The following is a 12,956-nucleotide window of genomic DNA, read 5'->3' as shown; positions in this document are numbered from 1 at the left end:
ATACTCATAGAGAAGCTGAAATTGATGGGGTTCTTCCACTAGGGGTCCTCTGTGTTGGTTTTCAAGGGATAGACTAAATCCACCTAAATCTGTCCTAGTTATCACCTTCACACGCCTTCAGGGGAAAACCATTATATCCCCCAAAATCAATTTTGTGGTTATAAAAATTACTCTGACTTATGGTAGTGTTTGTTGCTGTTGTAGTTTTCACTTGGCATTAGCATGGTGAGTTTCACCCCATTCCCTTTAGCTCCATCCTTTTGTCCAAATGAGGGCACTTAAGTTTTCAGGAAAAAAAACAGACACAATGCAGCTGAATGCAAGGTTTAAACACAGCGTGCTTTTAATTCCCCTCAGCCAAATATAGTGTAAGATTCTGTTGAAAATTACTGCCCTATAATTTACATTAGATTGTCTGTATGTAAATTTGGTGTGGATATCTTAATGCATTCTTCAAATAATGCAATTATGTAATCAAAAAGACATGTCGCCACTTGACCTTGAAAAAGTAGGTCAAGGTGACTTATTTTTAATAGGCTTCTGCTCTTTGACAAAATGCATCTACAGTATAAATTTGGTGCAGCTATCTCAATGTGTTCTTCAGATAATGTGATTATGTGTTGAATAGTCAGACAGACGGATGGACAGACAGATGACAAAATGATTACAATACCCCTTTGGGCAGAAGTTGGCCTAGGGGTAAAAATAGCATTACAAAAACCATCAACTCACAACACAGGGTTTGTCCACTTTTTACTTGTGGTCTATGGGTTAATAATATAGAAATATTAGTGCGGTCAAACGATTACAAATTTTAATCAGATTAATCACAGAGTTGCTGTAAATTAATTTTGATTAATCATGATTAAATATTTTAAATAAACATTTTTAATCTATATTTATCACATTTCATTTTGCATAAGCAAACAGACTCAAGAAAGAAGGAAATATATATGCACTTAACATGTTTATTAAACACCTTCAACAGTTTCAACAAAACTACTTAAAAAAAACTGTTCCGTCTTGTTTTTTTGTCCTCATATTTCCATCCAGAGGGCCAATCTGCTGTTTAGTGTCTTCCATCTTTATTGGTTGGTTCTGCTGCCTGTCACTAGTGGATCAACTGTACATTTGCACATGTACAACGCTAACTCTACTTGGACAAACAGCCTCAAATGTGTTGCCACAGATGTTCAGTCATTCTGCGTTGCATATGAGTTAATTGCGTTAAAATTTTTTATCAGATAAATCATAATGATGGATTAATCTGCATTAACACATTAATTTTGACAGCCCTAATATATATAAATGGAAACTTATTGGAGGGTACAAATGAAGTGAATGAGACCAGAATAACTCATGTGAAAAATGTATTTACTTAATGACTGTGCTAATTCTAAGGAGAAGTTTAATTGAAACCTTTAATATCCAGGTATTTTTGAAGCCAGAGTTTAGTGGCCTGTTCATTTTATATCTTACACTTTAAGATGCAATTGAAGGTTAAAACAGCCAAAAAAATCAAATGGACCCAGATTGTATTACAATGTTTTTAATCCAGATCACTGCCTATGATCTGAGTTGTGTTCAGTCTGCTCACTCATACTCAACAGAAACTCTGATCATTGCTCCTGCTAAAAAGATCCCCCTGATCAAAAAAACACCTTGGTGCTTTGGGCTCATCTGTTAAAACCAGCCTCAGAAATCTTGGGGTTGTGTTTGATCAGGCTATGTCTTTGGAGGGTAACTCCAGACAGCTGACCAAAAACTGGTTTTATCACTTGAGAAATATCTCTATAGTAAGGAGGAGGTTGTCAAAATCAGATCTTGAAATGATCATTCACGCCTTCATCTCATCTCGTATTGACTACTGCAATTCTTTGTTCTCTTGTTTCAATGAGACGACTCTAAACAGACTTCAGATGGTACAAAATTGTGCCGCTAGACTTTTGACAGGTACGCCCAGAACAGCCCACATCACCCCCGTTTTGTCAGGTCTTCATTGGCCTCCAGTCAAATTTCGTATTGATTTTAAAATTTTAGTCCTGACTTTCCGGGCGCTGCATGGTCAGGCCCCCCATTACATTGCCGACTTGTTGTGCCTGTACTCCTCAGGGTGCACCCTTAGGTCTTCAGGCTAGAGCCTCCTGAAGGTCCCAAAGACTCATTTTCAAACCCGGGTAGACCTGTACTTTCAGGCTGTAGCCCCCAGACTCTGGAATGACCTGCCCCTGTCCCTCTGTGTGGTCGACTCTGGACTCTTAAAAAGCATCTCAAGACATTTTTATTTAGGAAAGCTTTTGGTTGATGGATTTATCCTTTTTATTTATTTTATGAAATTATTCTTATGTTGTTTTATTGCACTCATTTTACGCACAGCACTTTGTGATTTTTATCTGTGAAAAGTGCTTTATGAATAAAGTTTACTTACTTACCTCGGAGTAGAAACAGCCGATGGACTTATCGAACTGCACTATTACAACACAGTATTGCATTAAGGATTCCACTGTTGACACTAGATCATTATTTAGATCTTAAAATATTCAATAATGCCTGCTTCCAGTTTGCAGTTTGATTTCACATGATTACTTCTACAAAAACCTGCAAGTGACCAGAGCTCAACAAAACAAAGGCAGGTTTCCAAAAACCTCTGTTATTCTCTCAGAAAACAGTTTTTTCAAGATGTGTTAAAGTTTCCAAAGTCATGGCTGTGTTTGTCAGTTAGAGTTTATCACAGATATTTCAACTGTCAAACTAAATGTCATTCAAGAAAACCTGTTGGAGATCAAAATGCTAATTCAGTTCTGGGATTTGAGATTCATTTATAGAGTGCCAAAGTGTCTATAACTTAATAACAAAATACCCAAACAGCGTTTACAGTTTATGTAAACCACTGGGAAATGTTTTAAAATGAAGTACTTTAATTTAAAATGAACAAAATGCAGAGTGCACTGTTCAATTTCTGACACTTTATCCCTTTTGTTTATGTTAGGTATTTCAATTATTAAAGTTATTGAAACCTAAACCACTAGAGACCTGTTCCACTGAAGGTCAAGAATGAAAACTGAGCACACGTTATTATAATCTATATCATCTCATTAAAACGTCTGAATTTGGTAAACACAAGTCAGGGGTTGTGGGAGTCATGGGAAATTGAATGAACATGTATGTAGATATAGATAATGCATATTTTTCTTATATTCTTGCATCATTCACACTGTCAGATTTCTATTACTGTGCTTTAATAATGTCTACAGCTTTAATCATTGGATATTTAATGTTTTTTATTTAACCAGTAAGTGCTTGCCTAATCAATAACTTTCACATCTTTTTCTTAGAACATCCGACAGGTTCTATGATATTTATGCTTTTTGACATATATCCTACACGATTTATATTTTTAACATTTGCATAGATGTATGTGCTTTGTTGCTTCTTGAAGAATTTAGGTTTTCTCAGTAATTTCAGTTTTGTTGATTGATTGATAACACTTGTGTTGTTTTTGCTTGCAAATTATAATCATACTTCAGTTTGGATTTGATTCTCATTTGCACCTTGTTCAGGTTACATTTTAATCTGTGAATTGATGATTGATAATTCGACTTAGCTTTTGTGCTTGTGTTGGTGTTTGACTTATTTGTATGCTTACATTTGAATATTAAAAAAAAAATTGCTAAATTTCTGTGTCTTCACTGGCTCATTGAAAATTACATTGAGTTGTATCTTTTCCAATTAATAAAACTGGTCTACAAGTAAAATACTTCCAGAATAAAAGTAGACTTTACCTAATTTGAGTCAAACAAGTCAAAAGTACAGGTTGGCTCAAGTTTCAGGAAGAAGTTTCAGGTCAAAATGTGAAACTGAAAATTAATGCTACTTTTACTCTAAAGGAACGTTTGTCTCAGAGCAACAAAATCTACTTCAAAACAATGTCTGGACATTATAATACATTCACTTTACAGGTTCTTTATGCTGTGGATAGCTCCTTTACATTGATTCATCATAGCATTAATCAACAGTGCTAGTGTCTATCAAATATTTAAAATATATATTATTACATAGATTATTATGCTATATATATTATTACAATTATACTTTTTATTGTTTATTATCATAAACAATTATAATTGTGGATTTCTTTTAAATACAAGAAACCAAACAGTGTTAATGATTAGAAATAGTTGTCTTTTTTTAAACAACAAATTAAACTATTTTACATGAATAGGTAACTCAAACCAATGCACTCATGTTTCTGCAACAAAACGGTTGAAATTTCACAACTCAGTATTTGAATAATTCTTTTAAGCCTCGCGGGTTCAGTATTCTGTGTATGTAATACTGGTCCACAAGTAAAATGCTACCAGAATAAAATTAGTGAAATTTAACCATGTGTGAGTCACCGATAAAGAAAAATCCAGTCATAAATGCTGGTTGGCTGAAGTTTCCAAGATACAGTCTTGGGTCAAAATGTGAAATCTGAGAATTAATGATAAAATGGGTTTGACTCAAAAGGAATATTTGTCTCAGAGCTACCAGATCTACTTCAAAACACTGTCTGCACATTAGAATACATTCACTTTACAGGTTCTATCTAGTGGAACATTTATAAATTTATTGTATTAATGTACATATACCAATATATATGTATAATAACACTTTATCATATACCTTGAAAACATCAGCAAACCAGCACTTTGGTCATTTGTTTTCCAGTTAACCTTATTAACATATGTAACATTTAGCACATTTAATCTCTGAAGCAGGTAATTTCTAAAAAAAAAAAAAAAAAAGTAGACTAGTGTAATCAATAGTGTTAACGGTGAGCTGATAATTTCATCAAATATCAAATCAAGTCTTTCCTGTGACAGTCAGATTTGGGTGGATGTGGATGAGTTGTTTTTTTTTTTTTTTTTTGCATTAAGTCCTTATGCTGTTTTGACCTGTATACAGAACACTGATATAGACTCTGGATAAGATTCTGACCACTGACAGGAGATGTGGTAACAGTATTATTTATTTCACTTCAGTAGGACCTTTCTCTGGGTTGGATATATGAGGCAGCATGTGAACATTTAGTCCTTGAAGCTGATGTGTTGGAAGCAGAAAAATGGTCAACATAATGAGCAGAGTGACTTTGACCAGGTCCATACTGTAATGATGATGACTGGGTCAGAACATCTCCACAGCTGCAGGTCTTGTTGGGTGTTCCTGGTCTGCAGTGGTTAGTACTGACTGAAAGTGAACTAAGGAAGGACATCCCAGTATCAGGACTGTTGAGCATCTGTGGGAGGTGTTGGACAAATAAATCAGATCCATGGAGGTCCACCTCTCTACTTCCGGGACTTCAGGGATCTGCTGCTAAGGTCTTGGTCCAGCTTCCAAAGCAGACCTTCAGAGGTCTGGTGGAGTCTAGACCTCGGGTCAGAGCTGGTTTAGTGGAAAAAGGGAAACCTACACAACATTAGACAGGTGGTAATAATGGTCTGATCCCATAAATGATCCATTCATTGAGATCCGGTTGTTGTTCTTTAGATAGTTTTGGTCGGTCCTAACCACTTTACATGAACAACAAGATCTGCAGATAATCTGACCCAGTGGTTTGACATCATAGTTTCTCCTTTGTCAAAGTTGCTCAGATCCATACTGCCCATATTACTGTTGCTAACACATCCACTTCGAGGGCTAAATGTTTACTTGCTGCCCAATACATTCCACCCACTGACAGGTCACCTTAAATCGAGATAATCAAAATGAATACCGCTTTTGATGAAGATGATCCAAGATGGCGCCACGTATGGACGCCTCGGGGCTTTGCTCCAGTTTTTTTGTCTGTTTTACCAAATCAGGAAACAGGCAGGAAATATCGCTGTGGACCCCTCACACCCCGGTCACAACCTGTTGAACTTCTTCCGTCCGGCAGCTGATACAGAGCACTGTACGCCAAAACAGCCAGACACAAGAACAGTTTTTCCCCCAGGCCGTCACTCTGATGAACACTTCACACTTCATGACCCATCCAGTGTCAATACCCCCAACTCCAATTCACCAACTCACAAACGTATATTTTGCACTCTTTATAAAACTGACTAATTTGCACTATGTAAAAACTCTGTTTGCACTACAATAATTCATATATATACATAAACATATATTTTTACAGACTGTACTCCTGTACATATCCACTCACTGTATAAATACTTCAATTTGCACTTTCTGTACATATCACAATGTAAAAACCCACCTGTAAATAATATATACATAAACACATATTCTTAATAGACCAGACCCACACACCCACTCACTGTATAAAAACTCCAATCTGCACTCTGTACATATTACATTATAAATCCACTGTAAATCTCAACCTATTGTTGTCTCTGTCTGTAGTGGACGGTTTGTCTATATTGTGTCTAGGTCCACATGTTGTCTGGGTTCATGTCGGAACTGTATGTCGTGAGTATTGTAAAAACCGAAGCCAGATTCCTTGTATGTGATTCAGATTTTTGAGTGGTTATAATGTTAGAGCTGATTGACATGTTTATATGAAAAAGAACAAACACAAAATATTCACTTTATAAATAGATGAAAACGTCCTCTCTCCCTCATAATGACTGGCTTATGTACATCCAATCACTTAACCCTTTGTAGACTAATGCTGCAAATTCATCTCAATATTCCACTGTTTTTGTAATGAGGTGCAGTTCAATGCTCTTTGTGAATGTACATAATATGTTAGCTGGTTATTTATGATCCCTGACGTTCACGGCTCAATGTCAAAGCCCTGTTTCGGTAATGGTGTTATTAATTTTGTGACATTCGACTGATTTTTTAATCATTTTTGTTTTGTTTGGATTGTTGACTGGAGGAACTGATCGATAGTCGCATCAGTAAAATAATTTACATACCTGAGATTGGAAAGATTGTTTGATTACTATTATGACAATTACGCCTAATGTCACTAATTTGCTCCGTGGATATTGAATGTGCTATATTCAAATGAACAATCTCCACTTAATTTAGTATCTATTTGACAGCAACAACACAAATATTTTTTTATATAATTGTAAATTAATTTAGGCAGTAAGGCACAGGTGTCAAACATGCGGCCCGGGGACCAAAACCAGCCCGCAGGATGAATTTCCAAAGTGCAAATTAGGGCATCACACTCAAAAATAATATAATGGCAACACCAATTTTTTCTCTTTGATTTTTTGAGCAAAAAAACATTAAATTATGAAAATATTTACATTAAGAAACTATTCTTTATCAATAAAATGTAAATAACCTGAACAAATATGAACAACATGAAATGTCTAAAGAAAATTAAGTGGAATTTTAACAATATTTTGCCTGTTACTAAATGTTTTGTGCCTTCGTAGATCTGATCTGCAATGCGCATGTAGCCTATAAATGATAAGTCGAGGCATAATATTGATAAAATTGTACTTATATTTCTTAACATTTCATTTTTCAGGTTATTCACCTCCTGTTTTTTTGGATAGTTTGTAAATGTAAATATATCGGCATAACTGAATGTTATTTTTTGCACTAAAACAATTTAGAGTTGTTAATATTTATTGGCTATTATACAATTATTTTACTGGTCCGGCTCACTTCAGATTAAATTGGGCTGAATGTGGCCCCTGGAAGAAAATGAGTTTTACACCCCTGCAGTAAGGTGTTTAGTTTGTGAATTTAGTTGGAGTCCCGTGACATTAATCAAAGATCACAACCTAGAAAACTTGAAATATAACAGGTTAATTTAATATTGTGAAAAACATAGCACTGTTAGAATAAGTCTGTGTAAATGGAATTTGGACACGTCTGCTCATCTGTTCTGTGTCATCAACGCTGATCTTTGTATCAGCTGATTCAGTTCTGATTGTTTGTTGTGCTGATTCCCCTGGCGTGTGCGTTGTCCTTCACAGCTCCACACTGTGTACGTGCAGAGGGGCTTTCTCCTGAATCAGGCTCACAAACTCATGTTTCTCCAGACAGCCTCGACACTCTTCTCCCCACGATGCCAGAATGTTCCTCAGCTCCACGACTCTCATCTTTCTGAGCACATCGCTGCTTAAATCTCTCAACTGCGGATCTGCGGACAACGTTGAATCACAGGTTTATTTTGAGTTCGGCATCATACACACGAGTAAATGTTCAGTCTTTACGGTGTAAGCTGAACAACATAGTACCATATCGCAGTTCACAGATCTGTGTGTCTCTGCTGCTGAGGCGCTGGCAGACCTTCTCAACAGGAACATGAGAGGACAGAGGCTGTGAAACTGATGATGTGACTCGTGTTGCTGCATCACTGCTGGCCCCTAAGTAGTAACACTAGAAAAACACACAGTTTAAAGGAGTGATATTTTGCTTTTTTCAATGGAATTATTCATTTTAAAACATTTCCCTGTGGTCTACATAAACTGTAAATGCTATGCTTGGGTCTGAATTCTTCATTAATTCAACTCCACAGGTACATTTTCAACCCTATTTCTGAGTAATGACACCAGAAAGGTTGTTTAGAGCGCTGGCCCTTTAAATGCAAATGAGCCACTTCATGCCCCACCACTTCCAGGTTGTTGACAGTGGTTTCTGTTCAACCACTGGTGTTCATTAATACAACCAACATCTGAACATTGTAGGTAATTGGCTCGAAGTTTGGACATATTTTCAGTATGGACTACAACCGCTGCTGCTGACAAACAATTATGCCGTACTCGGAGAAATGTTCGTTCAAAATTAAATGACATTTTTGGACATTTTTATGGCTACTCATGTTTGACTGGAGTACCATATTCACATTACTTTCCTTTCAGGTCATGGTCAGTTTGCAAACCTCAATTACACACCAGTGTTTCACTGCTGTACCCTATGGTATTTTTGTGCTTTCTTATTGATCAGCAACTGAAACACAATGGATCATTCAAATCTGAACGCACTTTGAGACATATTTTATGGATGAATAACATATTGACAAGGCAAAATCTGCTGTTAATATATTGAAAGTGTGAAGCAGAGAGGGATGGTCATGGTTTTTATCAGATTCTAACTTGTACTCCTGAATGATGCAGAATCAGAGTTTCACAGACAGAGGATAAATGTCATGTGGATATAGTCCATGGACACTGTTTTACACTGTTGTACTGAGTATAATGTAATGTGTGGTGGTTATAGTTGCTTTAGGGTTTATTTCTAAGGTTTATTTCTCAGTGAACGTGTGTGTGTGTGTGTGTGTGTGTGTGTGTGTGTGTGTGTGTGTGTGTGCGTGCGTGCGTGCGTGCGTGCGTGCGTGTGTGTGTGTGTGTGTGTGTGCGCGTGCGTGTGTGCATCCTCACCAGCCTCGCCTCCTTCCCCTGAGCAGCAGCACAGGTCCGGCTCAGCTCGTCCTCCACCAGGGCTGGAGTCAGATCTCTGTGGGCTGAGGTGACGCTGCCATACACTTTTTGGAGAAAGCCTACACACACTGCAGGAAAATAATGTTAGAGCTCATCAGCAACACGCAAAACATGTACACAGAGTAGAGGGAAAAGAGTGAATAAAAGAGTGAAGAAGCATCACTAATGCAGATACTTCCACACAGGTACGACTGAGCGGTAAATATCCCATCATGCTTTGCACCATGTAGAAACAAACACAAGGATCCCTAAAGTCACCGGATGATACAAAGGTTTGGAGAGAAGTCTGAGAGTCTGTCATTTGTGCTGTAATGGTTTGTGGGAGATGAGTTCCATGTTTTATTTGAATGTATTCATGTACAGATTGTTGAATTTAGGAAAATATATTTGGGTGCTTCTCTGAAACTGGTCCCTAAAAACAGGACGTTGGCTAAAAATTCAAATCAGATGTAGACTAATGTTATGAAGCAAGTGTGGGAGCACTTTGGGTCTATTTCAAAAATAAATATTTACTGAGATCAAAGAGAAACTATTTTTCAGATAAAACACATTGTTATATTATTTTACATTATATTTAATACAAAAATCTGTATGTAACACGTCAAGAGGAACACGAAAATTACGAGCTACTATTTTTGTTTAATATCTCTTTATTCTCTCACAGGTACATATATTTAGGAACTGAACTAATTATACAAGGCAGAGTGTTTCACAAAAATGACCAGTGTTGCAAAATCATTTGCGACTTATATGTGTTGGCAGGTTCTGCATGTAACACCAGTGGACACAGTTACATACAAAACCTGGGATGAGATTGAAAATTCATGAAAAACCCACATGTCTGGATTAGAAAAACCACTAGGATGATCAAATTTAACAGTGTCTTTATTTATAGTGGTGTATAAGACCATTTACAGCCATGTTTTCCAGATCAGATGCACTGACACCTACAGTAGGTAGGTTTGTTATTGTCCTAATTTTGCTCCTATTTCTGGCCCCAATATTTGATTAAAAATAATTAATTTTGGGATGGCTCATAGCAAGAAGATAAGTTTTTTGTTTTTTTTTGCATTTATCTGAGGTCATCATTAGATACATCCTGGGGGGAAATATGTCTACATTTCTCTTTTATTATTGGGTCTAAAAAAGCTGGCAAAGTGCCAGGTACCAAAAATGTACCCAGTTTCATAGAAGCACCCATTTGCTAAAATACTACTCGCAGCATCCATCAATGTATAAACTTATATGAACTTAACTGAATATACTTATAATGCTTCTTCAGTCTGAACAACCAAAGACAATACATAAATTGGGCCCCTTTCTGAAAAAGGTTTTACCTCTTTTTCAGTGAATTTTGTTATTGTTGCATGTATATCGTTCTTTTTTTTTTTTTTAATGACATGGTGTTTGTGCTCCATACCATGTATTTGGTGATGAGGAAAATAAAATAAAATGATATGAAAATGAAATGAGAAAAAGGCTGAAAATAGCCAGTTGTTTGTGATTTTTGATGACAAGTATAGAATATCTACACCACAGACATGAGTTTAATACATAATTTAAAACGTGATATAAATATGTGGCTCAATTAAGAAACACAATTAGAAAAAACCCACTTTAGTAGAGGAATGATCCATAATCATTCATAAACCTTCGTCTTCTAGAATGTTTCACTGTCACATGTTGTCCAGCTTTACTGTGAGGTTTAAGTCATGAACACTATATAAATAATAATAGTAATAAAATTGTAATATCCTCCTAAAACCCAGGAAAGTAATCAGTTTTTTCAGAAACATTTTTTTTGTTATTTATGGAATGTCCTTTGCAGTGAACAGCATTTATTTATTCATTTATTTATATATATTTTTATTGTCCCCTACAGAGGACAAAAATGTTTTGCTGGGTCTCAGGAGGACAAGAAAACAAAGAAGTCATAATGTTTCAGTGATAAAGTTATGACATTACAATATCCCAATGAAGACGTAGTATTGCAAGAATAAAGGCATAATGGTAAAATAATGACAGCCTAACATTGCAATAACCGATAAAGTCGTAATATTACAATTGTAAAGTGCTCATGTATTTGCAGTGATATCACAGCGGGAAAAGCTGTAATCCTGTGCAAGAAAGTGTCGAAATTCCCAGCGGACCCAAACGCAGCAGCTGCTTTTTGTATTTGAGGTACGTTTTGTTGCATAATTTCTATTAATAAAATGTATTCATTTTCATTTCATTATTGCCCACTTTTTTGTCATTCTTGTAATATTTTCCCTCAGTTTGATCCCAATATTCAAAACGGTTTTATCCATCTTTTTTTTTTTTTCTTAAAATGATGCCCTATAAACTCCAAGTCTGTCATAAACTTGGTGAAAACCTCCTCAGTCATGTCTGCTTAATCATTCTAAAATTATTTAGGCACATGATGGAAGCTGCTCCACCTCGTTTAAAGCAGATTGTGCTGACACAGAAATGTCCACAGACACACACAGGCGTGATTTATTCTGATTAAACTGTTGTGTTCACTGTGTGTGACCTCAGAGACACAATGAGAACAGGTTTTATTCACACCATGCTGTCTAACCTTCACAGTTGGTTGCAGCTGAAGGAGAAGCTCTTCTGAAAAACAGCAGAATGACGAGAGAAAACACCAACATGGTACCGCACTGGGTGGATATTTATAGATGTGGGTGTAACTGCAGACCAGCTCCTGCAACGCAGACACACAAATATCACCGCAGGGTCACACACACTTGTCAGCTGATTTTAATGTACAGATCAACAAAAACAACGAAACTCAACAAAAACTACGGAAAATATGTTATTAGACAGAAAAAAAGAACAGCACAACATGGACATTAGTGGTAAACTACTACTGATCTTGTTTCTCTGCTGCAAATTTAGTGTGTAAAGTATAACAACTGGTACAGATTATATTAAATTAAGAATGATATTTTCCGTGTTGATAAAATAAAATAAAATAAAATGCCAGGTACTTTAACCCTTTCATATATGAATTATGAGAACCATGATCAACATTTTTTTTTCCTAAGTGTTTTTTTTTTTTTTTTTCCTCTTTAGGCTTAAAAAAAGTGATTGAATTTTTTTATTAACTTATTTTTCATGGTGTTATAAAAAATGTCCACTCAGCTGGACATCATGCATTTAATTTTAGAAGCAAAGAAACATGAATTTATTGATATACTGTGTGAGAACTATGAAATAAATTTTTTTTTAATGCTGCTAATCTGATGTTTTCTCACATTTTAACATACTCTAACATTAGTTATTACTCACTTCATGGAGATGATATGCAAAAAAAAACAAAAAAAACAACCAAACTAAAAAAATAAATACATAAAAAAATAAAAAAAAATAAATTATTATTAATAATAATAATAATAATAATAATAATAATAATAATAAAAACCTATTAAACACAGTCTAATCACAATTACCTTTTTTTTTTTTTTTACACTCAAACATGTTAGTGCAGATCAGGTTTATTTAGAACAGCAAAGTTACAGTAATGGTATGATTTGCAGTGTATGGGATGATGCATAGGTG

At 35.6% G+C, this 12,956-nt stretch overlaps 1 protein-coding gene and 1 long non-coding RNA gene across 2 annotated transcripts; one reads left to right on the top strand and one right to left on the bottom strand.

The window, feature by feature from the left end:
* Positions 1-1,044: 1,044 nt before the first annotated feature.
* LOC115429233 (uncharacterized) lies at positions 1,045-3,675 on the top strand. The gene is made up of 2 exons (XR_003936748.1): positions 1,045-2,566; positions 2,663-3,675. It is a non-coding gene; the product is annotated as an uncharacterized LOC115429233 (long non-coding RNA).
* Positions 3,676-7,747: 4,072 nt separating this feature from the next.
* On the bottom strand, positions 7,748-12,098 carry cdnf (cerebral dopamine neurotrophic factor). Its single transcript, XM_030150714.1, has 4 exons — positions 11,974-12,098; positions 9,333-9,460; positions 8,190-8,331; positions 7,748-8,092 (listed from the first exon to the last, which is right to left on the bottom strand). Exons 1-4 carry the CDS (start codon positions 12,044-12,046, stop codon positions 7,920-7,922), a joined length of 516 nt encoding a protein of 171 aa, XP_030006574.1. The 5' UTR covers positions 12,047-12,098; the 3' UTR covers positions 7,748-7,919.
* Positions 12,099-12,956: the final 858 nt, after the last annotated feature.

This window comes from Sphaeramia orbicularis, chromosome 12 (genome assembly GCF_902148855.1).
Source record: "Sphaeramia orbicularis chromosome 12, fSphaOr1.1, whole genome shotgun sequence".
NCBI classification, from domain to species: domain Eukaryota; kingdom Metazoa; phylum Chordata; class Actinopteri; order Kurtiformes; family Apogonidae; genus Sphaeramia; species Sphaeramia orbicularis.
The sequence above is the reverse complement of the archived record's forward strand: the minus strand, read 5'-3'. Positions and strand labels throughout refer to the sequence as shown.